The 26,431-nt window shown below is 40.6% G+C and overlaps 5 protein-coding genes across 12 annotated transcripts; 4 read left to right on the top strand and 1 right to left on the bottom strand.

Moving 5' to 3' along the window:
- Positions 1-61: 61 nt before the first annotated feature.
- On the top strand, positions 62-23,875 carry LOC100121697 (polycomb protein suz12-B). Of its 3 annotated transcripts, none has more exons than XM_001605259.6 (10): positions 75-986; positions 4,040-4,086; positions 4,569-4,752; positions 4,824-4,915; positions 5,003-5,195; positions 5,378-5,749; positions 5,826-6,130; positions 6,222-6,475; positions 6,563-7,044; positions 7,129-9,725. In XM_001605259.6, exons 1-10 carry the CDS (start codon positions 830-832, stop codon positions 7,353-7,355), a joined length of 2,313 nt encoding a protein of 770 aa, XP_001605309.1. In that variant the 5' UTR covers positions 75-829; the 3' UTR covers positions 7,356-9,725. The 3 variants fall into 3 exon arrangements, with proteins under 3 accessions (XP_016841465.1, XP_001605309.1, XP_008215266.1); XM_008217044.4 differs by having other exon boundaries at positions 80-986; positions 6,560-7,044; XM_016985976.3 differs by lacking the exons at positions 4,569-4,752; positions 4,824-4,915; positions 5,003-5,195; ... (3 more) ...; positions 6,563-7,044; positions 7,129-9,725 and adding exons at positions 21,664-21,873; positions 21,955-22,496; positions 22,567-22,936; positions 23,015-23,309; positions 23,373-23,875 and having other exon boundaries at positions 62-986.
- Positions 9,831-11,568, top strand: LOC100678706. Of its 2 annotated transcripts, none has more exons than XM_003423868.5 (4): positions 9,831-10,038; positions 10,101-10,463; positions 10,537-10,926; positions 11,233-11,568. In XM_003423868.5, exons 1-4 carry the CDS (start codon positions 9,975-9,977, stop codon positions 11,388-11,390), a joined length of 975 nt encoding a protein of 324 aa, XP_003423916.2. In that variant the 5' UTR covers positions 9,831-9,974; the 3' UTR covers positions 11,391-11,568. The 2 variants fall into 2 exon arrangements, with proteins under 2 accessions (XP_003423916.2, XP_008215265.2); XM_008217043.4 differs by having other exon boundaries at positions 9,842-10,029.
- Positions 11,886-16,479, bottom strand: LOC100121733 (methyltransferase-like protein 22). Of its 4 annotated transcripts, XM_032595996.1 has the most exons (7): positions 15,963-16,479; positions 13,975-14,112; positions 13,439-13,514; positions 13,232-13,366; positions 12,937-13,122; positions 12,521-12,688; positions 11,886-12,336 (listed from the first exon to the last, which is right to left on the bottom strand). In XM_032595996.1, exons 2-7 carry the CDS (start codon positions 13,993-13,995, stop codon positions 12,056-12,058), a joined length of 867 nt encoding a protein of 288 aa, XP_032451887.1. In that variant the 5' UTR covers positions 13,996-14,112; positions 15,963-16,479; the 3' UTR covers positions 11,886-12,055. The 4 variants fall into 4 exon arrangements, with proteins under 4 accessions (XP_032451887.1, XP_031776816.1, XP_031776814.1 ...); XM_031920956.2 differs by lacking the exon at positions 13,975-14,112; XM_031920954.2 differs by lacking the exon at positions 15,963-16,479 and having other exon boundaries at positions 13,975-15,230.
- Positions 15,570-21,384, top strand: LOC100121753 (protein disulfide-isomerase). Its single transcript, XM_001605309.6, has 7 exons — positions 15,570-15,730; positions 16,928-17,222; positions 18,636-18,967; positions 19,059-19,427; positions 19,510-20,010; positions 20,100-20,186; positions 20,452-21,384. Exons 2-7 carry the CDS (start codon positions 17,072-17,074, stop codon positions 20,500-20,502), a joined length of 1,491 nt encoding a protein of 496 aa, XP_001605359.1. The 5' UTR covers positions 15,570-15,730; positions 16,928-17,071; the 3' UTR covers positions 20,503-21,384.
- Positions 23,781-26,428, top strand: LOC100121791 (dynein intermediate chain 3, ciliary). 2 transcript variants are annotated; one of them, XM_031920952.1, is made up of 10 exons: positions 23,879-23,968; positions 24,064-24,257; positions 24,339-24,759; positions 24,839-25,092; positions 25,155-25,314; positions 25,386-25,578; positions 25,643-25,778; positions 25,836-25,982; positions 26,048-26,236; positions 26,309-26,428. In XM_031920952.1, exons 2-10 carry the CDS (start codon positions 24,078-24,080, stop codon positions 26,369-26,371), a joined length of 1,743 nt encoding a protein of 580 aa, XP_031776812.1. In that variant the 5' UTR covers positions 23,879-23,968; positions 24,064-24,077; the 3' UTR covers positions 26,372-26,428. The 2 variants fall into 2 exon arrangements, with proteins under 2 accessions (XP_031776811.1, XP_031776812.1); XM_031920951.2 differs by having other exon boundaries at positions 23,781-24,257.
- The last annotated feature ends 3 nt before the right edge of the window (positions 26,429-26,431 follow it).

Here is a 26,431-nt window from a genome sequence, read left to right on the forward strand (position 1 = left end):
TTTTTCTACAAAATTCCGCCAGACGGCACAGTCGTAGCTCCGCTCAGCCCATCGCTACACCCTATACTCCGTTCATTCAAGATCCGGCATTCGATGCAATTCGTGTGCATCAGCTAGTACTGCGTTCACCAGCAACCGTCATTCGCTTACCTCGACGCTTCAAAACATGGCGGCAACAGTGTCCGAACTCTTGGCTAGCAGTCTCTAAGCAACTGGCGCCAAAAGTCGCTGCCAGCCAGCCGCCACTGCTGTCTTCTCGCTCGCTCACTCAGCCAGAGTACACAGTCGGAGTGAGTGTGTGCCCGGAGCAGAGCAGGACAGATGATAGTGGTTTTTCGCGCGCTGCCGTAGACAAGGACGGCCGATCTCGTACACACACACACACACACCCACACAATCGCGCGCGTTTCAGTCGTCGTGTGTTAAAGAGTTGTATTGTTGAGTGCAGTATGCGTGTTATCGTGCTCCTGTGGCTGATACACCCAGTGCTTGGCGGCACTAGGCCCGAGTAAACGTCGTCCTCGCCCGCAGCTTACTATACTTTTCTCTCTCTCTCTCTCTCGCTCTCTCTCTGCACCGAGGAAGACGGAGGCAGAGTCAGTCACGCATACTCTTACACACGCGTCGTATGAACGTATATGCAGGCGCAGCAGCAGCAGCAGCAGCCAGTAATAGCATAATACAATACGCGCCGAGTGAGAAGGAACGATAGAGAGAGAGAGAGAGGGAGCAAGAGGGGCTGCAAGAAGCGCCAGTGAGAAAGAGTCGTGCTGTGGTGAAGCTGAGAGAGAGAGAGAGAGAGAGAGCGAGTGCGTGCAGAGGCTGAAAAATGCCGCCGAAGAAGCGGGAGAAGGAGCCGGAGGCGATGGCTGCGTCAGGCCCAGGACAGAAGCAGCTGAATACCCAGTCGACGGGCCAATCGCAGACCCCGGCCAGGATGGATCAGATACAGGCGGACCACGAGCTCTTCCTCCAGGCATTCGAGAGTGAGTTTTTCCTTCTTTTATCCTTCAGCTGTTCCGCGTTCTTTTCTTTAAACTCGTGCACAGCAGGCCTGAGTCCTTGTGTTGTGGCCGACGGAGACGAGGCGTCGCTTCCCGGGCTGTCGTAGAAAGAGAGAGAGAGAGAGAGAGAGGTCGAACATAACCTGGTTAGCGCGCAAAGAGGCGCGCTGCTGAGAGAGGAGGTGTTTCTCTCTCTCTCTCTCTCTCTTTCTGGGCGCGCGCGCGTCGGTAATATGGCATATCGTGTACACAATAAATTTCTCGAAATATGGCCTGTTACGAGACTCTCGCTCGGAGTATTTCGTAGCCGAAGCGCGGGATCGTCAAAGAGACCTGGTGAACGGGATTCTTTCTCCTTCGTCGGGGAGTTCTCTCGTGTACGCGGGTAGAAACGAGCTCTGTCGGACTTCGATGTCTCTCTCACTGCCATTTTAGATATTCAGAGTGAATTTCTTGATATGCACTATTGTCACCGATGATGGCTGTCGTTTTTCTCTGTACCGAGAATCGCTGCCTCGATGAGGGAAAAAAAGGTTCGGGCAATTCTCCGAGGTTCCAGGAAGTACGAGGATTGCTTTAGCGAGAAACGACTTGGCTGTCGTGAAAAATAGTCGCTTGTTTTTCTCGCTCGCTCGACGTCCGGATGGTTATTACATTGATGAGTCGCTGTAAAGAAGAAGTAGGCTTGAATTACAGCGAAGTTGCGAAATCATAGCGAGAAATTTTCTGCAAACGGTCGAAGCTTGAAACTGTTCACTGTGGTCATGTTTCCCCCCTTTTTGTAGTAACGCATTCGGAAATTATGGTAAAATTATGCAAATTATTTGGAGTATAAATGCATCTTTCTAAGAAATCGTAATGCCCATATAAAAATTATCCGAACAAAAGGACGCATTCCTTTTTTCCACGAACGGACGTTCGTTTTTAGCCATTTAAAAGGAATAGTTTTAAATGCCCATTTTTGACTCGGTTTTTTAACAAGCCGTACGATTCCTCTAGAATTCGTGTCAACCCCCAAGAGAAATTCAGCTATCTGTATCGAATCGAATGACTTGCAGGCAAGCAATTAAAAAAGGTAACATTCGTGCAAGCTGCAAGTATAACTACCACATTGCGAAAGCAAAAAAAAACCGCTTTGCTAAATGACTCAAAGAAGTGCAGCCGTTACGGGTGACGAAGCAGCGGGGCTCCCCAGCTGATGGCTAAAAACGCACATTTTTTAACTAAAAAAATATTGCTCCATCAATCAGCTTCTTCAACAAGTCTCTAATGCTCCGTTTCGTTTAGATTTTCCGAGTCGGCAAAAATAATTTCTCACGCATCGTTTATAACCGAGAGCAACGTTCGATTTTGCCTTAGCGTAACGTTCGAATTTCCCTTCGTTGCTTTAAAAAAGGGTTAATTATAAAAAGTATTTTTAACCACCATAAATAATTTATCGCAGAGAGAGGTAGGCTGTAAGCCTCCACCGGTAGGGGCATTCCTCGAAGCGTGACCATGGCTGCACATTGGCCTGGGAGCCGACCATTTTTTTCCTCGTTCCCGCGGTCTGTACGGCACACATACACACTCGCGAACGGTTTACTATTTTTATGTAGGCACCGAGTGCAGGCATTATGGCGCTCGGCTTGAGTAATTAGAACTTGGAAAAATACTGCTATGGTGTTGATAGAAGCCAAACTAACAACGGGGTGGGGTTGTTGGATATGAAAATTTACTAAAAACGTAAATTTTTTGTGTTTTTCTGTGTCAAAATTCTTGATTTTTAAATCATGAAAGCAGAGCTGGAATTCGATTTCTTCATTGTCATTGTATCAGAGAACTTGAAAATTGCTCTTCAGAGCATGCACCCGAACACCTGGCACATTCGGCATAGAAGCCAACTGGATTATTTAAATTGCTTTTCGGAATTAAGAATCAAAAAAGATGCAACGAAATGAGTTTTTTTATGGGCTTCGAATATAAGGGGTTCAACCGAACTGCAAGTCATATAAATTAGTCTATATTGACAGCCGTCAAGCTTCGGTATTGTTTGTAGCAATAATGATTGATATACCTTCATTAATAGTAATATGAGCCGCGATCATCAGTTTAATAGCCTATAAAATTGTTGTAATCTAACTTTTCATATAGATTTCATGCGTGTCTTCTATCTCGGCTACTTTATCAATTCGTTCAGACTAAACAATTCGTAAAGGAAATACTTTGTTCGATATGTTTGGCATTTTCACTTTGAGCTTCGATAAAATCTCTCTGTCAGTTTATATTTTGTATCTGATTTTTTTTTTAAATAATGTGTCGTCAGCTCGAAAATATCTCAAATATGATACACTAGCCCGGAAGGGATTACACGATACCCCAAGTGTTTCATTACCGATAGGTATCCCGAATGTCCCGAAAATCACAGTTGACTGACATTATTAAAACGGCGACTTTAAAATATGTAATTTCATCTTTCCGAAACCCTCTCAAAACTGGAGACAGGACTACCTAAATGATTACGAAATGGTCAATTTTCGAAGTTAAAATTGTTGTACAAGTACTTGTCGAAGTATATACATAAAGTAACTTTATGCTTTCGTAAAAAATTCTATATACAACTCGTAATATTTCAACTGTGCATAAGTATTATTTTCATTTATTTAAAAAAAAAAACGGGATCAGAGGGTCATGGTCTGCCGTAAGCGTAACAAGTTTGCGAGCGCGCAGACATCTCGTATAGAACGAGCTAGACTCAGTCATCATATCCCGTTCTGAATCACAGAAGGATCGACGAGACGTCGGAGCAGTTTCCTTTTCTAATTCTGAAGTTCCATTTCTCTTGCGAGTTATATTTTCCTTACGCTTGCCATCTGGTGGCCTCTTAGAGTACTTTCACTTCTTACAGCGCGCGAAGCGGCAGCTGCTTAGGTATATTATATCGGACTGCTGTCGACCGGTGTACCGTACTTTTTTTAAATATGTTTAAAAATGTTCGAATTTCTGTGAAAGTATGACTGTTGGATAATAATGAATTTCTTCTCTTTCTGTTTCAGAGCCAACTCAAATTTATAGATTTCTGCGAACTCGAAATCAGATGTCGGTGAGTACTTGAACAAATTTTTTGGTGTATTTTTATTAACCACTTGTCATCTACTCGTATGTTATATGCGATGCAAGTCTATCGAAAACGTTAACCAGATACAGTAGTATCCCTTTGAAAATTGAAAATTATGATCTTTATTTTTATACCACTATTCCGATGATCATTACGTACGTCTTTAATCAAATTATACGTTGCTTGAAACCCATGATTTTTAACCCTTTCTCATCTTCGCATAACGTATGTGCCGACCAAGGGTCGTTTTTCTGTACATTCGTTAATTTTACATACCGAAAGCAAATTTGCAACCTTTTTCACTTACGGTTTTCATTTATCCCGGATCATTAGTGACATAGTTTTTTTTTCCATGCACGGTATGTATTTGTTATCTGTTATTAAGTTGTAATTTATAGTTTTCTATTAACTTACATCCGAGGAAAATTATTATGACAGATTCACGTCAAACTTTTATTCTGTTGCAGCCAATATTCTTGTACAGAAACTTAACATACATGAGACAGCGCATGTCTCGAACTCACAAATCACGTCGAGGATTTCGAATCAATTCTATCCTCGAGAAATTAATGGCCAAGAACGAACAGGAACAGAATAACGCAATGCGCGGCTACATGACACTCACGTTTTTAGGATTTTACGACAAACAACGTATGTATCGTTAGCTTTTTTTTATCCTAAAGAATACTAGGATTTATTTTAACTGTTGTTAATTTTTTCAGTTGAGGCACCACAAGATCCAGTAAAAGTAGAAACGCTTTTGTTAAAAATATGTCACAAGAAACGCAAAGATGTCAGCTCTCCGATAATGCAGGTATGTATCATTCAAATCATTTGAAATTCCGCAGATGCGTCGACATCGTCATTTACATTACTGATTAAACAATACTTGGTCCAACAGGTCTCAGTGGGTACTAGCGAAGTTCCGATAAACCCTTCCGAAAATCAACCGCCGTCGAAAGCTCCCACAGTATCGATACCCAATGAATCATTTGGTTTAAACAATGGTCATGTAGCCAAGACGTACATGCTTCTGCTTAGGGTTTACTGCGTATCTAACAATAGCTGCCTTCTGCAAAACTGTGATGGAGAAGGTAAATATCGCTCGAGTTCACAATTATTGTCAATTGATATTTTTGATAACTTTTACTCAGAAAATTACATCTTTCACTTAAAAGGCGCAATTTGATTTAATTTTCTGAGTATCGTTCATTTTTTATATTCACTCAATATCTACGCTCTCTAATGAAAGATTTGAAAAATTGGTATATTTCAGAACCACCTCAAAAACGTCGCAAGACAGCCAACGGCACTGCCATGAAGGGTAATAGCACCGAGGAAGTCAAACTTTACGGTTCTGAGCTGGTCGTATATGATAAGCATAATCGCTGTCTGTTGACGGATGGCGACTACGAGCTTAGTTTACAAGAGGTACAAACGAGCGTGAGGGCGAGTCCCAAGAAGCATAGCTCTTGGGAGGTGATACCCGATATCAAGGATTGCGGACCTTTCGACGTATTTGGCCGCGGTCCGACGCTTAAATTTAGACTGAACTGGACCGCCGAACCCAGTAACGGTTTCGTGGACAGGCCTCCACCAATCAACCCACTGCCTAGTGGCGATAATAAGGAAAATCGGCCCGGAAACAGTAAGTACTTTTTTACCGAGAAAACATAGTACTTCTCGAGACTGAAGATATGCTAACGGAGTTATATTTTTTACAGACGGTTCAGATAGGTGTTCAACTAACCTTAATAATAATAATACTAATAATAACAATAATACAACACTGCCAACACCTAGTCCACTTGTACCTTCGAAGATTTCTGTAGCAAATTCAGATAAACTAGAGGCGTCAAAGGGCAACCAACAAATCGTTTATCAGTTTCTTTATAATAATAATAGTCGTCAACAAACGGAAGCGTGCGAGGACTTACACTGCCCTTGGTGTTCACTCGATTGTGGAAGATTGTATTCGTTATTGAAACATCTAAAGCTGTGTCATTCAAGATTCACATTCACATACGTTGTGAGTATTTTAAAATTAAATGAATATATTTATAGATTTTCAGCAAGTATATAACATAATTATTTACTTAATTGCTTTTATTTATTTTTAGCCCATACCACAAGGTGCTAGAATAAATGTAGCTATTAATGATTGCTATGATGGGTCTTATGCAGGTAGTCCACATGAATTGGTTTCTCAGCCTTGCAATGTCACATATTCTAGAACAGGACCCACTAGGCGTACTAGTGTAACAAATATCGTAGTATGCCGACCCAAAAGACCAAAGCCAAGTCTTTCAGAATTTTTAGAACTCGACGAAAATGAATTGGAAAATTCGCGGCCTTATATCACCGGTCATAATAGGTAAATATTTTGAAATTTAACTTATTTCAAAACACAAACTGTGGGTCACTTTATTTTTGATTTATTTTTTCCTAATTTTTTGAGTAGGTTATATCATCACACCGTTACCTGCTTACCAATATATCCGAAAGAATTAGATGCCGATTCTGAAGGTGAAAACGATCCGAAATGGCTTCAGACTAAAACCATGATGATGATCGACGATTTCACAGATGTAAATGAAGGTGAAAAGGAGTTGATGAAAATGTGGAATCTCCACGTAATGAAACATGGCTATGTTGGCGATTGCCAAATTCCATTAGCCTGTCAAATGTTCCTTGAGAAGAAAGGCAAAGAGCTTCTCATGAAAAACTTATATCGCAATTTCGTTTTACATGTGAGCAGTCTCTTTGACTTCGGTCTTATCAGCCCTGTAATTCTTTACCAAACTATTCAAAAATTACAAGATTTAATGAAAGAAGAAGGTGAGAACGGAGATATTCGTAAGGTATTGCAGAAGTCACATGCGGCTCAGGTGGAGCGATGGATTACGAATGGTAGTCAAAATTCGACAGAATTCGTAAAAACAGGTAAGAGCAAAATCTCTTTTAATTGACCATTGCAATTTTTTACTTTAGCATTTTTCTTACGGTATTATCGACATCTTTTTACAGCAAATATAAACCAAGCCAGTAAAGTCAATTTCAACCATGATGGACTCACGAATTTAAACGCAAGGCGAAAGACGACATTACCAATGGGCTCACCGCCAGGCAGCAATCACAATGGGATGAAACACCCGAGTATGATGGCTACTAGCAAACCGAACGGCAATGCGAAAGATAACCAAATGAACGGAGAACTATTGCCATCGAGGCGCAAAAGTACGAATTCTGCGTAGCTTCTCGAATGTTGTCGATTTATACGAGAGGATGCGTAAATCGGGTGTTTCTATGACGATTGTATGGTTTTCTTTTATTGATAATTACTCGAATGTGCAACGTTGTTTTTTATGTAGAGGAAAGAATGGCTTTATGCACTGAATGTTTTAAATGAAAATTGATGATTGACAATGAGATATATGCATGCATGAGTTTAGATTTTCAAATTCTAAAGTAATTAAACTTTTCGTTTTTTGCCGAAACGGAGTTTTACTTTCAAACATATGATTTTGTTAACACTTTTAAATATCTAAACAATTCGATATGGTGGATATTTTTAGTATATAAGTGTTTGTAATTAAAACTATTACAAAAGATTTTTTTTTACTTTTTTTTTCATTGCTTATTATTGAATGAAACCCGTTATGTTACATGCATGAAGAACAAGCGATAAAAATTATTTTTAGCTTTTGATTAGTTTTTTTTAAACTTTTGTTACAATGACAAATAAACTATGGATTATTCTATGAAAAATGTTCTTGTTTGAAAGTAAAATACCTCAAAGGCAGATAAACAGAAGTTTAAGATTTGGATATTAGCATTTAACTTTATTTTAACTTTGCTTTGATTTACGATAAATAAAACAAAAAATTTTATTCGGATAGTTTGTTAAATTTACATCAAAATGAAGCAATTTTTCTTAATATGTTTTTTTTATAAAAATATGAGAATTGTTGAAAATTGTTTGAGTAAATTTCAATAACGATACAAACGTCTGTAAAATGTAACTAACAGTTATTCTCGAAAAATTATATCTGCGTATACCATCGATCATCGCGTTTACAATTTTTTGTACAGTATTTGTTGCAGATAATATAATTGCGAAGAATTATATTACTAATTAATTGTCGTCGCCATCTGCGGTATAGTATGTAAAAAACAGAAAAATGTTCGTCACTGTTTGATATAGCTGTGTAGCATGTTCTTTTATATTTGAATCAAGTGTTTGGTGAGATTTATTTGCTATCCTTTTTTTTATTATTTTCCTTGCTTGTTTATCGTCGTCTGTTTATAGCCAAATCATTCCATCAAAAATGATGAGAGACTTAGACTCCTCTGCAAAATTATTGTATTGTAATAAGGTCTATTCTTTCGAAAGTTCAAACTTGAAAGTTATTATTCAACTTTGGTAGTGTGATGCTTTTAATTCACTCTAGTCAACAATATTTGGATACTAGCTTAGCCGACAAAAATGAAACTACCACCGCTGGTATCGAATTTCATAAATTAATTAAGCAGCACTGTACCTCAGGGACTGTCAAAGAAAAAAAGGAAAAGCAGTTTAATTAACATTCAAACATTGGTTTTGGCTTTATCAAATTTATATATATATAATTGAAGCAAACGAGGTTGGCTCGAATACTTAGTTCATTAGTGATGAATATTGAAAAGTCGATTAGAACTTTGAAGAAAAAAATACCTAATTATTTTTAATGAAAATGTTGGAAAAAAAATATTATTCTTGCATAGGAAATCTTTTTAGACTTAAGAAAATACCAATTGGATAAGTGAAAAATAAAAAAAAATAATTATGAAATCTTAATTTATATATAACTCACGTTCGTTCTAGTAGAAAGAACATACACATTGTAAATGCCGAACACTTAATTTAAGTATTGGAGTGAATTGACAGAATGAAAGTGCCTTTATAAAATCCAAGATCGTCTGATAATCCGTATAGGACCGGACGGCAGCGTGACAGCAATTGTGAATCGATAACGCGACTTAATTCTTTTAGCGTTTGTAGAAAAATCACGCTTTGTATAAATGATAAGTATAGAGTTGAAAATTCATGTACAATTTTCTCCTTTTTAATAGTGAAAATTCATGATTGCCGTTATTGTCGACCGTCGAAGTATCTTAAATCGAGTCTTGGATATTCTCTCAGACGTTTCAATGCTGCTTAGAAAGATCACGTATGATGTTAATGATCATTATTACAATGTATTCGCGTATAACATGCAATCATTTTTGTCGACAGTTGTCTCAAGAAACTGCCCAAGCAATATATATCCATACTTTGATTTAGTGGATGAGCTGCACGTTTTGTTCTCGATGAAACATGTATTAGATTTTTTTTAGATTTTTACGGGACACGGCAAGGATGCTGGTTTTCTTGCGACTGAATATACGCAAATGTTTTTTTTTTCTGTTGTTGATTTTTATACAAAGCTATTGCGTTGCTCAAATTATATCATTGACAACAATGACAGAACAACAAAAAGCATATTCTTACGGCAACTGTGACATCATTGTCCATTATTATTACTGTTTACATTAAGATGTATATAGTAAACAATTTTCAATAAAAATCTGTGAACGAAAACCCATAATACCTGTACATTGATTATTTATCATACTAACGCTCGCATAATTCACAATAGGGCATGAAGCGTATCATAGGCAGAACATAGCCAAGACTATGAAGTTGGCTTCTGTTTCGCTGAAAATCTTTTTGAAGCTGTTTACAAAATAATACACACGTTAATTTGATTTGCATAGGAAGTGCATATAATAAATATTTATATGTAAAAATTTGTTTTAAAATGTAAACACGTCGAATTTTTGTTCCTCCGAGCATGTCCAAGACGATTTCGTCTGACATGGACGATAGTCGAGACAGTGCAGGCACCGGTGCGTCAGGTAAATGTGAAAAGTTCGATGGTGACAAAAATAAAACGAACATGAGCGTGATTTTTCATCAGAAAAAGATAGCAAAGAAGTTCCTCGCAAGTCGACTACCTCGCCTCGTTGCAGCAGCAGTTTTTCCGTACTGCATCGTCAGAAACTGGGCAAATACAGCTTCAAATCTCTGACTGCTCTGAGCGTCAAGGATTCGTTGGAGAACCTGCAGAAGATACGCCGCAGAAGCGATGGCTCGAGGCGCATCTTCTTCAGCAAAGGATCCAATAACAGTGTTGGTTCTGAAAAACGAGGCAGAAAGAAGTACTCGCGAAAGAGGTTCGACAAGCCAAACGTGTCCGAAGTCAACATCCGCAAGGTTACCCACGAGTTGACCGGAGACGAGAAGGATAAATTGGTGAGCGTCGTCAGTAAGAAGAAATTAGGTAACGTATGCCTAAAACTTCGCCAACGTTCACCTATATGTACACTCCTAAACCATCTATACTTTGCTATCAGGAAAATCAGCTCAGAGCTCCGATGCGTCCAAGACTAATACAGCCGTGGATCAGCTAGACGAGAACGAGAACATCGAAAATAACAACTCGATAAATGACAAAGACTCTCCTCGCGAGATTTTGCAGCATCTCGAGAAATTGAGGCTCAGCGGCGAGGGCTCCTCGGATTTCGAGCCGAGCATCATCGCGCAAAATCTCGAGGAAGCCAAGAGCGTAATAGATTACGGCTCGGGCGATGTTAGACAGGACTTTTCGCTCGACTTGAATCTCGGTCTGTCGGACGAGAAGTTCGCCGGCATGGCCTGCGCCCAAATATTCGACTCCAAGAGGCGAAGTGTACAGTGGAAGCACGAGGTGGACGTCATTTATTACGCTGGAGACGCCGATGGCGGTGAGCAGCTATATAGATATACATTATTGCAAAGTCTTCTTGAGAATTTGGTCTCTAATAGTAAAAAAAGGATTTCATTCGATTGTTGCCAAAAAATACGAATTATTTAAAAATTGTTCCCTTACCAGAACGCAAGAAAGTTGTATGTTATGGCTAACTCGTTTTCAAGATATGAGTCAATATCAAAGTTGTGTAATACGATATCTCGTAATTTCGCGAAAACTTCTTCGCAGACAAATTCTCTGTTTCAATATAATATGCAATACTGAAGTTTTACTCAATAAGCAGAAACACAATGTTTTTCAGAGAAAATTGTTCGTCGCGAAAACGAACCTTTGCGTGAAGAAGCGGAGCAACAGGCCCGGCGCAACAGATTTATCAAGCTGGCTTTGACCAAGAACTTATTGTCTAATGTGAGTGCTTGCCAACTTCGCGACCCTTGGCTCGTTGTGATGCCCAAGTAACTGTCTTTTCTTAAAAAAAAAATCGACGATTTATCGTTTATTTTATACTCGTGTATTTCGTTGGTGAACAAGAGTGCGCGCGTGTGTGTGATTCTCACGTGGTGTGTAAGAAAATTTTGCTGTTTCCTACACTTTTGATAATTCTTTATAAATAAAGTTTTGAGAATGAAAATCGAAATTCGCGGATTCACGTGTTATTTTCTTCAAAGAGTCAACGATACGCATTTTTTCCTCAATTGCATAAATATCGAAATGATAAAACAACAGTATTTGCTTTTACGATCATATCTTGCTATCTTTTTGAGTTTACAACAAGATTTACGGCAGACGCACAAGTATTTTTTGTATTTTCAAACATAATTTCCTTATTTTATCATCCAAATAATGGGAGCGCAGTTAATACCGGTATTATTCCGATCACGTTAATTATCCTTATGCTGTGCGTTATTTTAAAAATTAGGTCTCGATTTACTTTGAATTGAACGAACTGCCAAGTTAATACAAAAATATAACTTTATTCGAAATAAATAATAAGTTAATATTTACAAATGTACATACAGTATGAAAAAATACGAGTTATTTACTTTTTCATAGATTTCCATGAGAATTCAGTGAGTATGTTCGTACCTGCATTTTTAACAATTCAAAAATTTCTCATCGACCCACTAAATCTTCTTTTCGATCCTCATCAAAGTCAATTGACTGAGCCTCTGGTAACGAAAATACTGTGGAAAATCCAATTTGATTTCCTCGATCGACCAGTTAACTTTATGTCGTCTCAGGCATCGTAAAAACTCTTCGTACATCGGGGCCACGGAGTCGAGATCAGCGATTGTAAATACGTATCGTTTCTCCAGGGCCACGTAAGCTTGACGTGCACCGGCCGTATCCAGAAGCTTTGCCAAAGTTTTGACAAAACCGTCGGTTATCTTATCGTCGTATATGACTGCAACAGATTATTGACATGAAATAATATTTGTTCGATTTGAGATTACCGAATATCTTATACACTGTATAGGTAGTCAAGTTCACTTGTGCAGCTATAGCCTACTTTTTTAATACAAACGGTTCTACAGAAGCAGTTCTATGGACGATAAGACGTAGGTCTTGTATACACTTTCGAAACTTACCATCCGCTGCCATTATCACGTCGACGTTTTTGACTTTGCCGCTCAACGTTGCATTCCAGTTTTCACTCAAAAAATCCAACTCCGTCACGCAGACCTTCGATTTTACGAGAGCCTTGTTCCTCTGAAAGTTTTTCTCGATCAATCTGAGTATCCCTCCTAAATTGACGTCTGAAAAACAAATTCATTGCACTGTATTACAGCGATAAGCATAATAAGCGAATGTGAATAAGGAAACCTAAAAATAGCGCTTGTTTTTTTTTTATCAACACACCGAGCAATCTTTACTTAACGCATGATAAATTATTTCTTTACTTTATTGTATAGTTTTATTATACGAGACTCGCGCTTATCAAAATAATCGGGCATTTCAAATGTAAACTCGAGACCGGGGAAATCAAGACGCGTTAACATTATACCTGTGCAAACGACTTCCTTGGCTAGCGTACCAGCTATAATACTGTCGAATCCAACTCCAGAGCCTAATTCTAGAACCGTTTTATTTTGGAATACCTCTGGGTGGGATAGAATGTAATCGCCGAGTAATAACGCGCCACGCCAAATTTGCAAGCCGACCAGCTTCAGTTCCGTGGCGACGCTGTGTTCTGTAAAAAAGCAACGTTATTGTATATCAAAAATAACTAGCTTTGGCAAATTTGTTATTTGAAAATAGCTAAAATTATGTAGAGTATGATTGCCAGAAAACGATATTACCTATTAAAATAGCTCCTTCTTCAATGCGATCCAGAATCAAGTCGCCGTCTTCGTCGTACTCCAAAGCCTCTTTTCCCGCCGTTCGATTTTTTCGCATATGCGGCGGATACTTGAAAAAGAATTTCGACACCGCACCTGAAGCGCGACGAAAGTTATCAATGTATACTTTATTAATAAGAAGTTTACGATTATATTTTTGATACTCACTGTTGCCTTCCTTCTGCGTTTCCGCGTCGTCCTTCTCGGCAAAAACTTCAGACGTTATTTTGTGAGCGGTCATTTTCTGCGAAATAACGATAAAATGAGCTCGTTAATTATTTTTAAAAACCCTCACGCGTGCATTGAATTTTAAACTAATTAAAAAGAAAAATAAATCGTCACGACCGATTTGGAGAAAACAACGAGAGAGAACTTAAAAGCATTTACCTTTTCTATTAATAGCCAACCGTTGGCCCTGCGCGTCTGTCAAGGTTCCCTTCGAGTTCAACGTTGACAGCCCAGATAGCCAATATAGCTATATAAATCGATTTTATCGACACTATCCGTCCGATTATCACAATTGGGAATGTATGCGTAGAGATATCACTTTCCGATGTGAAAAACAGTTGAGATCATCGATTCGAAAGTACACCTAGGAATCGATGCGACGTCGGTGGGCGCACGAGGTGCACTGCTGCATTTTGCGCGCGCTATTTATTTTGGGATTTTCTGACAGTTGCCCGCGACCTTATGTAAGATCGCACCTTGCAAACGGCGTCGTGCATTCACGCGTGTGGCTCTCTATACACCTGCGCGGTCCATCAGCTGTTCTCGTTTTTCCCTCGACTCGCGCCAGTGGATGACGCTATTGTGTGTGTGTGTGTGGGAACCTGATAAGCTCACTTTGAAAAAAAAGCATTCATAAAGAATTTTCGAATGTCCGCATTAAATAAACGCTTATAGTAATCTTTGTATACAAATTTCTGAAATGTAAAATGTTATCAACTGAAAGTAAAGTATTTCATAGTTGTGTGAAAAGTATTCATAAAGTATTCTTCATGAGCTTTCTACAAACTCAACACTCGGTCTCAAAAACCCCACTTTTATTACTGAATATAATTATATATTTTTCTCTGCAATTATTCACTGGTTGTCATTTATTTATTTATTATTAATTAGCCCATAAGTAAATGTAATTAATATATCAGATCTAAAATTTGGTGTATAAGAATTCGATTTAGGTAAGTGGCCAGCGCACTCAATTGCCCTGCCGAAGTTCAAGGTTCGATTCCCATCACCGTCAAAAACTTTGAATTTCTTAATTATATTTCTTCTAATATATGAAAAACAATAATAACAATAATAATAATACCTATACAACGCGTGTGCGACATTTTAACGAAAATTAAATTCTTTAATAGCAAGAATTATTTATGATTACCTTATATGAATGCTTTATGATTTCTTAGTGGTAACAACTAATCTATGCTAAATACTATATAAGGAATACTTAGTGATTACTGTATGACTTCTGTTTTGGCACCAGAGCATCTGCTGCGAAATTTCATTTACAACATAATAATTCTTTATGAATGCTTCTGAAGTGGACATTCGTTAATACCTGAAGCTATCATTAAGAATTCTATGAAGATACTTATTGAAAAAAAGCATTCGCTAAGAATTCATTACAATTTTTATAAAATTTCCCAATGCTGATCGCGAAGGCATTTCCGCGCTTCCCCGAGATCAGAGGCCAAGCGCCGCTTTCCCGTTGCAGATGGCGACGGGCGAAGCGACGCTTCACCTCCCCCGCACAGCCGCAAGTGCGTCACGGGTAAAACCAAAGCCCCGAGTCCCAGCGGCAGCGTTCCAACCTACCTGAGTTCGCAGGGGTGCAGGGGGGGAGGAACGCCGTCGGCCGAGAGCGTGCAGGTTTAGAAGATTGGGAACTGGGACATGGTTGAGTATGCGCTTTAGCGCATATTGACCATACCTACAAGGAACAAAAAAAAAAAAAAAAAAGCGCTTGTTCTATTGGATTCGTAGAATAACGATTTTCTGTCAGTTTGAATGACGTCAAATTTAGGTGATGCTCAGTTTAATCATTTTCACGTCGACGCGTTCGCGTAATAGGATCGATAATATACTCATAAATTTGAATAACTTAGAACTTTGTTTGATCAATAGGCATAGCGCGAAACACTTTGTGCGTATTCGAGTTTTGTTGGCTGTGGCAGCAATACTTGATACTTACACTCATCTCTTTCTTGAGAAACGATTGTAAATACACTATATCATCTGTATACCTGTGGTGGTGACAAACATATAGATTCGGATCACATTGTAAGGACGTCACGACGTGCGTGTGATCCACCAAGAGATCAGAAAACGATCTATCTATCGACAGCGTTAGAAGTCTCGAATCCAAGAGACATAAGAGGAAATCGCCGCGGCAACTAATGTCACGTTTCGTCTCTGAAATTACATCAATAACCCATCAGTCTACGTCCCTGACTACAGGTATACACGAAAACTCATTCATTTCCTCGCGAACAACGCCGAGACCGCGTAAAACTCTTTGACTCAGCGCTTTCCCCCCCCCCTCCTATATCTAACCTAAACGGCAAGCTCGCGATGCCAACTAAGCGCGCGCGAAAAGTGGCCACGCGAAAACTATCCCCACCGACGCCTCGCGGCCAAAACAAAGTGTATACGTATACGGCTACGTAGAGCCGCGATGAAAAACAGTTACCTCTCCTCGCGTAGGAATATATCGTAGAAGCGAGTGACGTGTCGACGAGCCACGCGGTTAGAGCGTACGTGTACCGTATACCTATACGTATATGCATCATCAGAAGGAGAGAGAGAGAGAGAGAGCCGGCAGTGCTTTTTTCGCTCCCGCGACGACCAATAAGCGCTCAACACGCCGAGCGCTCTGCCACGCGTTCGGCTCCGCGTCCTCTGTCTCACTCTTGCCGACGGCACAGGCTCCTCATTGGGAATCGCGAGAGATGCGGGCCGTGACCGTCAGCTTACCCGGGCGATAAACTCTGCGTGTGGCGCTTTTGACTTTTCACTCGACGACGCTTTCCCGTCGATTGTATTTATAGACGTAGAGCTTCTTGCTCCGAAAAAAATGTTGATAAGCTGCCGTTTCCCCGCCCATCCGGTGTGTTTTTACACTGCTCAAAATTGACAATAATGCTATTATCGCTGGAAGCCGCGATAAAGTCCAGAAGTTTACTACTATTTCACTTCGGTTGCTTCCACGGTTTTATCCTCTTTTCTTTTGAAAGTAGATATGCGCTATCTATTGCTGATAAATAATTCAGCGACTCTGTAGTAATATTTTCTGTGCGCATAAAGACTTGGCTGAGGGTTGAACTGTACAGCCTTGTGCGGATACGAATCTAGGAATAAGTTATATACAAATACGCCAACACGATTTCGGAGCAGTGCGTTTGCGCTCGGAATTGTTAACCAAAACGACACCGTAAAACCGAGTGTCGATCAATAAAGACTTAGTCGCACATCCATATACAAAACGAGATACTCCAGTTCCAGCCATTTGAACCTCCTAATACAAGAATCCAGTTTTTAGAGACTCGCAGCGTCAGCTAACGGTCAAATTGACGGTTCCGACGACCTCATCCTATCCCTCTTTCTCTTTCTCTCTTTCTCTCTCATACACGTATACACATCTTCCGTGGGCTCAAGCCGCTCTACACACTGCGCTGCTTCTCCCTCTTTTCCGCGGCGGGTCGCGACCGGCAACTGCATAGCTGAATATCACGGGGCGGCAGGAGTATACGCAGGGCACACACGACGCTCATCGGCCATTTGTCCGCAAGCAAGCTAAGGATGAAGTTCACGCTGTCACTGTTCGCCGTTTTGGCATGCCTCCTTGGGGCTGCTTTCGCCAAGATCGAGACCGAGGATGAGGTCCTCGTCATCACCAAGGACAACTTCGACGAGGCTCTCGAGAAGCATCCCTACATCCTCCTCGAGTTCTGTGAGTATATATATAACATCAGTACTTGTATACCCGTGTAACAACGCCTCGCTCTCGTACAGCAGCCTCTCTATGGCTTATAGTAACATCTTTTTGTTCGCGGCGCGGGTGATCTTTCTTTTGTCTCTCGGAAACGCGCTGATTTACGTATGTGGCATAGTCGAGCTATGATCGTGCCTTTTTCGGGTTGGCGATGTCGGATTTGTGCTTTATTACGCTTCGCTGTGCGATGACGATTCCTGCGCGCGAGATGCCCTGTTGCGCTTCCCTCTTTCACTTTCCAGATGCGAGCAGCGGTGCGCGGCTAGACCCTCTCGACGTCCGGCCGCCGCATCGGCTAATGCCTCGTCCACGTCATCTGATTTTTTTCTCATCAGATTCCTCTCTCTCTCTCTCTCTCACTCGCTGCTCGTTCTTTTTTCGGTGAATAATTTTATCTCACCACTGCCGCTGTAATTGAGTCGACGCGATTATATTCTTTTTCTTGGAATCGTCGTCGCACGTGACTATTGTTGCGTATAGTCTATGCAAATCTCGTAGATTATTATACTTGCTCGACGAAGGATGGGCTGTACGCGTGGGAGTAGGACTGCCACTGTAAATTACTAAGTTTTTACGACGGTTTTTCGAATCCAACGCGACACATATGTGCCTCCATCGGAGCGGACTTCGGTCTTCATTAACATTTTTCGAGACGCAAAAATGCTATCGCAGTTGTTACTTTGTATTCTGAGCACGCTATCTGCGCTTTAACAGAATTACAGTCGATTTTCATTACACGTCGAGTACTGTCATGTTGCTCTCGCTGGCAAATAAAATGCATGATTCTTTGTAGCTTCTGTGTTTATTTTACACATATGTTTCCGTGCTTTTTTGCGAGAATCAGATTGTTCTGGCTAATTTTTCTACTCTGGATAACTAGCTTGACAAATTATCTAAATTTCCTCGTCAAAAGTAGTAATTATTTGTACATGATAAAGTCGTACTTACGAATCAGAAGCTGTTTGCAGATATCCTAAAAGTTTTGAATTTTGAATTTTTAATACATAATTCTTAAATTTATCTTGATTGTGATATCAGTAGCATTGATAATTAAAATGAAGGAAATGATAAATAATTGTTATGCAACCGTTTCTCTTACTTGCTTTTATTCAAAGATTTCATAAGGTACATAAGCTTGAATGTTAATATTATTCTCTATTTGAATGTTATTTGATCAGTTTTGAGACATCTGTTCTACAGAAATCACTTTCTCAATACATATGCGTGAACAAAAGTTCAGATGGCTGATAAGTTTGTACTCTAAAAGCTAACATGTCCACTTTAGAGGGAAATGTAGTATGAAACGTTGTGGTTTAAGAAAATAAAAGTAAAAAATGCAAAATCATGAGAAAAATGGTATTTGTCTTTCAGATGCTCCATGGTGCGGACACTGCAAGGCCCTGGCCCCAGAGTACGCAGCAGCTGCCAAGAAGCTGGTTGAACAGAACTCTGAAGTCAAGTTGGGTAAGGTTGATGCCACCATCGAGAGTGACTTGGCTGAGAAGCACAAGATCAGGGGATACCCCACTCTGAAGTTCTACCGCAAGGGATCACAGATTGAATACACTGGTGGTCGCAAGGCTGATGACATCATCAACTGGGTACTCAAGAAGACTGGACCAATCGCCAAGGACCTGTCAACCGTTGATGAGGCTAAGGCCTTCATTGAGGCTAACAATGTTGCCGTTGTTGGTTTCTTCAAGGTAAGAAGGCACCCAAAATTTTTTTCTAGGCAAATTTATTCAATCTTGTTAGAACGATACAATCATATTGGAATATTTTTATTTCTTACAGGATGCTGAATCCGAAAACGCTAAGGTCTTCTTGGAAGTTGCCAACTCCATCGACGACACCGTATTCGCTATCTCCAGCAACGCCGATGTCTTCGCTGAATACGGCGTCGAAGACGGCAAGGTCGTTCTTTTCAAGAAGTTCGACGACAACAAAGCCGAATTCGCTGACGAGCACAATGTCGCCAACTTGAAGAAGTTCATCCAGGTCGAATCTCTGCCTTTGATCGTTGAGTTCAACCAAGAAACTGCCCGCACCATCTTCAACGGTGACATCAAGAGCCACCTCCTTGTATTCCTAAGCCAAGAAGCTGGTCACTTTGACAAATACGCCGACGACCTGAAGACTCCCGCCAAGGAATTCCGTGGAAAGGTAAATGCTCTTTAAAATATTTAATATTAGCATCAATAAAAAAATTTCAACATTTTCTAAACATTTAACGTATTTTCACCAGGTCCTCTTCGTTACCATCAACGCCGACGATGCTGATCACGAGCGTATCCTCGAATTCTTCGGAATGAAGAAGGACAACACTCCCGCCATGCGCCTCATCCAGTTGGAAGAGGATATGGCCAAGTACAAGCCTGAAAACTCCGAAATCAGCGCCGACAACGTCAAGGAATTCGTCAGTGCCTTCCTTGATGGCAAGCTCAAGAGGCACCTCCTCACCCAAGACCTGCCCGAAGACTGGGACAAGAACCCCGTCAAGGTTCTCGTCGGAACCAACTTCGCCGAAGTCGCATACGACAAGTCCAAGAACGTCCTCGTTGAATTCTACGCCCCATGGTGCGGACACTGCAAACAGCTTGCTCCCATCTACGACCAGCTTGGTGAGAAGTACAAGGACAACGAGAAAGTAGTCATCGCTAAGATGGACGCCACCGTCAACGAATTGGAAGACATCAAGATCGCTAGCTTCCCCACGATCACTTTGTACAAGGCTGAGACGAACGAGGTAAGCACAGTTTTTTTTTGTTTTTAAGCAAAATGATATATCTTCTGAATCCTAAAATCCCAATCTTTACACTTCATTCTTATTTGCAGGCTGTCGAATACAACGGTGAGAGGACACTTGAAGGTCTTTCCAAATTCATCGACTCTGATGGTGCTTACGGAGAAGGTGCTGATGAGGTCAGTAAATTCGGATAACTTTTAAAAATATTTGCGCATCTTTGATCGATTACATTATTATCACCGGTCGATAAAAAGGCATCTTTACTTATCAAATGCATGCACGAATTTCTTGATCAACGATTCGTTTAATTTTTCCGTACGATAAACCAATATCTATTTCGGTCAAATATTATAAATCGTTACGTAAATTTCACCAAGATTCGATACCATTCAACATTTAATATGAATAAAAAATAATTTTTTTATCTTTGTTTATTTGCAGACTGAAGAAGAAGATGAGGACGATGATGCTCCACGAAAGGACGAGCTGTGAGAAAATCGCACACAAACAGTATCGAAAGATCAAGAAATGAACAGCCCCATCTCGCCGTTCCTCTCCTTCGTGTCAATGAACAACTTAATGTTTGTCGATTTTTTCTCGACACAAGTTTTTCTCGGCTGTAGTACATCTGTCTAGCCTTATTTTTTTACACACGAGTTTTTATTGATATGTTCTAGCGAGATTTGATTGTATATTTTTTCAATGAAAATTTCCTTGTACAGATTAATGTTCGAAGCTCATGCTTCTTTATAAATTTATATTAAAGAATTTCTCATTTGTAAAATTACTTTAAACTTCTATTTAGATCGACACATTGTACTTACGCCGCTTGTCTTCCATCAGCGCCGTAATCTTTTAAAATTATTACTATTTATGAGGAAATTTTTTACATCGCATTCTTCGCAGCCCCTTCTGGCTGATATGGGAATAGGAACAATGCTCCTTTTTTTAAGACAACAAAAATTTATCAATTTCTTACACTCCGACTTTGTTAGCCATTCCGGTGAATCAGCAGAGGAAGAGAGAAAGAAAGTGCGCGTGCGTGAATGAAAGAGAGAAAGATAGAATTCAAGAGGGCAAGAAAATTTGTTCAATGAAAACTCTGCCAAATAGTTATGGCGGGTGCCTTAAGAATTCAAGTTTTCAGAATTAAGATTGTTATTTTGCATGTTATTTCGAATAAAAGAAAGACTAGTATAGTTTCTAGTTTTTTCCACAGACTGAAGTAATGTGTTTTCTTTTCTTTTAATATTAAACCAATGAAAGGAGGCACGAAGCGTAAATGGAACATCAAATTCATATCTTTAAGTTATTATAAATAACTATTCTTAATATATATCTACGTTTATAAAAAAATATATAAATTAAACATTATTTTGACAATATTAACTCAGCCCTTCTATGTCAACATCCTTCATAAACAAAACCCTGCAATCAGTGATTGCGTTTAACCTTATTGAAAATTATTCTTATTTTATAATTTTACATACGTGCGCTTTTTTATTGACGATCAAAACTATCGAAAAAATGTATTTTGTGCAATACACGCACTTTTTTCTGCAATCGAGTGGTTAAAACGTTTTCGGCAGACTTGCTTACTTTCATTTTTTTTCTTTCAAAATTTATTGACAAAAATTTTGATTGCCACATCAGGAACACAGTAATGCTAACGGGAACGCAATGGACAACGGTTTCAATTTGCAAGCTTTGTATAATTTCATCGATGGAATGTTATGCGCCGCCGAGGAGACGAAAAAAACTCTGCAAAAGGAATGCGAGGAAGCTAGATTTGCATTAAAACCCTGGCCAATCGAAAGCACCGTTTTCAGACAGCTCGACAAAAATACTTGCACTTGCGATGAAGTAAGAATCGATGCTATTTTTTAATTTTCTCCTATGCTGTCTTTCCGAACTTGCTCTATATCATGTTTATTTTTTCTTCAGGGAATCAGCTCCGAGGTACGCGCCGAGGAAATCGCAGCCGAGATCGGGAAAACCCTGTTACACTCTCAGCAGCTGCGCGAGAAACTTGCGGCGAATCTCTACAAGGAACGTCAGAATGCTCGAAAGCCAGATGTCCGCGAAATGTACTCGTCCAAATCGACTCAGCCTCTGAAAAATTCTACACCGAAATCGTCGTTGAACGGCGAGAAGGAGAATAATCTCAGAAATGATAGGCCTCGGAGAAGCTTGTCTCAGCAGAGACCCGGAGAGACACAGCGTAGAAGCGCCAAATTTCGAAGTGCCTCGACGGTGAGGCCCAGAGAAGTTGTAGACAATGGAACTAGCATGAGAAAACCAAGACCTCCTGCTAAGATTCTTGTAGAGCCGTCCAGAGATAATATTCTGGTCAGGACGACGACTTGCAAGTCAAAGCCGCGGACCAATTTCATCCGCGCTAATAAATTGAGTCTCAAGAGCAAATCCGTAGAGAACGGAAAGCAAGCTTCCAAGTCCCAGTTGGATTTACGGAAAGTTGGACTGAGGTGATTTGAGAAATATTTAAATTATGACAATAATTTTCCGATAATTTGTAAAGAAAATATTTTCTTTTAGCGCAAAACCAGTAAAAACCTTAGATAAATCAACGTCCATGAAGAATAATTTCCAGGATGAAGTGGAAACCCTGAGCGAGTTGGACAGGCTGATACAGAGATTCAGCCACGAAACAGCGGTTAATTCGTCGCAATTGAGAAGCAACTGTCCAATTCACGCGGAGGACGCTCAAAGTGTGATAGAGGAAAAAGTAATTACATCGGTCGATGCCGTTGAAGGACTGGACAGGTTTGGCGTACCCTCGCCACTGATAAAAATTTTGAAAACTTATCACGCCTATATCAAAGCAGAGCTTTTCGAGGAGAATTCTAGTAGCAATAAGAAGCAGCAAGAAGCTGCCAAGAATTTTTTGGCGAATTTTGATAGAGTTGTAAGCTTCAGAAATTATTTAACGGTGATATTCGTATAAATATTTGTATGCACGTTATTTATAAATGTATTTTTTTAGAATACTAGCAGCAGACATTCTGATGCAAATGGGCATCGGGATTTATTGACAGGGTATTCGGCTCTGTACAGCGACTCTTTTAAATCCGACTTGGATCATCACGAGTTGAAAGTTTTGAAATCAAAGTTTATGATCTTAGATACAGCGTACAATGAGCACAAGATCAAAAGCACAGCTGGCGAAATAAAATTTACGAGGTCCAACTCTGACGAGTTTTTGAACGAAATATCAGTGGACATGAAAAATTGGACTTCCAATGGGGTGTGGAATTATTTATGCATTTCAGATTTCAAAGGTGGGTTGAACTTATAAGTTTTTATAAAATCGAAGCTAATTTTAATTTATAATTTTATCGCAGACATTTTTGGATCTCACTGTACTCGGTACTCGGACAGAAGCCAGCTCACGCTCTTTTACGATTTCATCCAAAAAATTCAGCGTAAAGTTTACGAAACGGAGTTGATGGAATTGTTGATGCAGACTGTAATACCGCAGCTGAAAGAATTGTTCGATCCTGCTAGCAAGGAATTCGCAGAGACGTACAAAACGATCGCCACAGTCGTCCAAATTCTCAATCCAAGAGTTCCAGTGTTAGCCAAAACCGAGGACACCGCTTAAACTTTATTAAGCGAAGAAAATATTATGCATTTATCATTAATTATATTCATTTTCTTTTGTAAGACTGTTCGCCTAGCGTAAATATCCATAATGTATTTTCGTAAACACGAGTTTGAGAAACCTAGGCGATGTTCTATTGATTTAACAAAACGCGCGCAAGTCAGCGCCATGTGTTACACGCGAATCGAGATGTCTTCGTGAAAGTTACAAGTTCAATAAATTATATTTAGGTACACAAATAAATCGCATTGTTGTTGCTTTATTTTCCAAAAACAAAAGTAGTCGGAATTGAGAATCGAGTGAAAACCTGCGGATTGCATGGACGGCGCGATCAGAGTGTGTAGTATTAACCTCAATTTTTCTCCAAATAAATATCCATAAACAAGAGTAATGAAAAAATGTGCAAGCGAGAGTAAACTAATATCTACCAGAGTAATTCGCGAACATGGAGACGCAGTACGTGTACGTAAAAAAGCGCTCGCAGTTCGGCAAGCGCTGCTACTTTTCGGAGCAAGATAAATTGGAGCTTGACATCAAGCCCGATCCTGCTCTCGCGCACAATTACATTCGGTTAGATCCGGTTACAAGAGGTACGCAATGTCACAAAGTTTTCGCCGCTCACGAGGTAATTAAAAAGATCCTTTCAAATCTCCGCAGATTATTTTTTCTCAATTAAACTTGATTAAAACAAACGCGACACCGATAGGTCAACACAACGACGGCCACCTTCAAAGACAGCGGTATGTTCCACGTAGAAGGTGGTTGGCCGAAGGATATCAACAAAGACGATCAGGAGCAGACAGTCCGTTATCGACGCAAGATCGAGAAGGACGAGCTGTACATCCACACGTTGCTGCAGTTGCTACCGCCGATGGAACACTGTATCCTGCAGAACAACGCCTGTAATATCTACGAGCAGTACTTTCACGACACCGAACCAACTCAGCTGGTGCAGAGAACCTTCTGTCGAACGGTCAACGTGTACCGGGATCCACTACCGGTCAAGCGACCGGTTACCCACATCTCCTGGTCACCCGATCAGGGAAGTAGAATCGCTGTTAGTCACTGCAGCACGGATTTCAAGAAACTCGCTAACTACAGTCCTATCTCGTATATCTGGGATGTCGGTGTGTTTTCGAGCTATGAATCTCTATCGAATCCGATTTTTTTCGCAAAGAATTTGAGTACTCAGTTCTATCGTTGCAGAGAACCCAAACAAACCCTTCGTCAAACTCAAGCCTTTCTGTCCTCTTCTGGCGCTCGAATACAATCCCAAGGATAGTAACATTCTTGTAAGTGGTTTGAGCACTGGACAGGTCGCGTTTTGGGATATCCGTCGAAGCTCAGAACTGATAGACGCGAGTCTGATGGAGCACAGCCACAGGGATCCCTGTGACCGGGTTCTCTGGATCAACTCGAAAACCGGCACTGAGTTTTTCAGCGCCGCCAAAGACGGACAGGTATCTCAGCTTCAAATCGATTAATTTAGCTGTATACAGTATCTAATTGAAAATAATAATAGATCAAGTGGTGGGACACGAGAAAGCTGTCGGCGCCGCTGGAAACCCTCGTGGTAGATCTGACGAAGCCGGAAGAGCAAGACCTCGATAGGGCGATCGGCGTTTCCGCCTTGCAGTTCGAGCCTTCGATCGGCACTCGGTTCATGTGCGGCCTAGAAAACGGCAAGTCGTCCGTATACACAGCGAAAATCTCGAGCATCACTATAATCAAACGCTCTTATCGATCGATTCAGGAACCGTCATCTCGGGCAACCGGAAGGGAAAAACTCCCGCTGAAAAATTAGCCGTCAGATTCAAAGCCCAGTACGGGCCAGTAATAAGCGTCGAGCGAAACCCGACTTTCGTCAAGAACTTCCTATCGGTCGGCGACTGGACAGCTCGAATCTGGTCGGAGGACTGCCGGGAATCCTGCATAATGTGGACTCCGTGAGTAATTACAGAGAAAAAAGAAAAGAAAAGACTTATGCGAGCTACATTTGCATACCCACAGGGGCCACGGTGTCCTGCTGACCGACGGCGTATGGAGTCCGACCAAGTATTCCGTGTTCTTCCTCGCGAAAAACGACGGCACACTGGACGCCTGGGACCTGCTCGTGCAGCAAGACAATCCGGTCCTGAGCGTGAAAGTACGTAGTACCTGATGTATATTCACGGCTGGGAATTTGCATGGAAAATCGTTCCAGGTGTGCGACGACGCGCTGACTTGCATCAGGCCACACGAACAGGGCCAACTAGTCGCTGTTGGTAGTAAGAATGGCTCGGTTTATATGCTGGAATTTTCGGAGAGCCTCACCGTCAATCAGAAGAACGACAAACTGCTCCTGACAGCTGTGAGTCATTGAAGTGTGGCTCGACTGTAGGTTTGATGGATTATACTTTATCTTTGTGCGAACAGCTTCTGGATAGGGAGACGAGGCGAGAGAAGGTGATCGAAGCGAAGAACCGCGAGCTGCGTTTGAAGATGAAGACCGTACGTCAAGATTCGGGTGATCACGCCGACGCAGCGACGAGACGAAGTTTAGACGATCTGAAGGATCCTCTCATCGTCCAGTGCGAACAGGAGTACCAAGCGGCTATCGAAGCGGTGATCAATCGATTTTTTCAAATTAACTCAATCACTTTTAGTTTTTCAATATCGCTGTGTTTAAAATTTCAGGAAATGGCCAAACAGGCCACGATGGACAACGCGGAAGTGAACAACAACGTCTACACGCCTTGAGATAATTGTAACGCTCCTTTGCATGAATCAGTTTGAAATAAATACTCGGGAAAATTATTC

This window comes from Nasonia vitripennis, chromosome 1 (assembly GCF_009193385.2).
Source record: "Nasonia vitripennis strain AsymCx chromosome 1, Nvit_psr_1.1, whole genome shotgun sequence".
In the NCBI taxonomy this organism is placed as follows: Eukaryota; Metazoa; Arthropoda; class Insecta; order Hymenoptera; family Pteromalidae; genus Nasonia; species Nasonia vitripennis.

Coding starts and splice junctions, on each gene's coding strand:
- LOC100121697 (XM_008217044.4), top strand. CDS start 830: ATGCCGCCGAAGAAGCGGGAGAAGGAGCCGGAGGCGATGGCTGCGTCA. Junction 5,196..5,377: donor GCAAAACTGTGATGGAGAAG/GTAAATATCGCT, acceptor GGTATATTTCAG/AACCACCTCAAAAACGTCGC. Junction 7,045..7,128: donor GACAGAATTCGTAAAAACAG/GTAAGAGCAAAA, acceptor ATCTTTTTACAG/CAAATATAAACCAAGCCAGT.
- LOC100678706 (XM_003423868.5), top strand. CDS start 9,975: ATGTCCAAGACGATTTCGTCTGACATGGACGATAGTCGAGACAGTGCA. Junction 10,464..10,536: donor CGTCAGTAAGAAGAAATTAG/GTAACGTATGCC, acceptor CTTTGCTATCAG/GAAAATCAGCTCAGAGCTCC. Junction 10,927..11,232: donor CGCTGGAGACGCCGATGGCG/GTGAGCAGCTAT, acceptor AATGTTTTTCAG/AGAAAATTGTTCGTCGCGAA.
- LOC100121733 (XM_032595996.1), bottom strand. CDS start 13,995: ATGCACGACGCCGTTTGCAAG. Junction 13,123..13,231: donor AGAAGGAGCTATTTTAATAG/GTAATATCGTTT, acceptor GCTTTTTTACAG/AACACAGCGTCGCCACGGAA. Junction 12,337..12,520: donor CGTGATAATGGCAGCGGATG/GTAAGTTTCGAA, acceptor AATCTGTTGCAG/TCATATACGACGATAAGATA.
- LOC100121753 (XM_001605309.6), top strand. CDS start 17,072: ATGAAGTTCACGCTGTCACTGTTCGCCGTTTTGGCATGCCTCCTTGGG. Junction 18,968..19,058: donor CCGTTGTTGGTTTCTTCAAG/GTAAGAAGGCAC, acceptor TATTTCTTACAG/GATGCTGAATCCGAAAACGC. Junction 19,428..19,509: donor CCAAGGAATTCCGTGGAAAG/GTAAATGCTCTT, acceptor TATTTTCACCAG/GTCCTCTTCGTTACCATCAA.
- LOC100121791 (XM_031920951.2), top strand. CDS start 24,078: ATGGAGACGCAGTACGTGTACGTAAAAAAGCGCTCGCAGTTCGGCAAG. Junction 24,760..24,838: donor CTCGTATATCTGGGATGTCG/GTGTGTTTTCGA, acceptor CTATCGTTGCAG/AGAACCCAAACAAACCCTTC. Junction 25,093..25,154: donor GCGCCGCCAAAGACGGACAG/GTATCTCAGCTT, acceptor AAATAATAATAG/ATCAAGTGGTGGGACACGAG.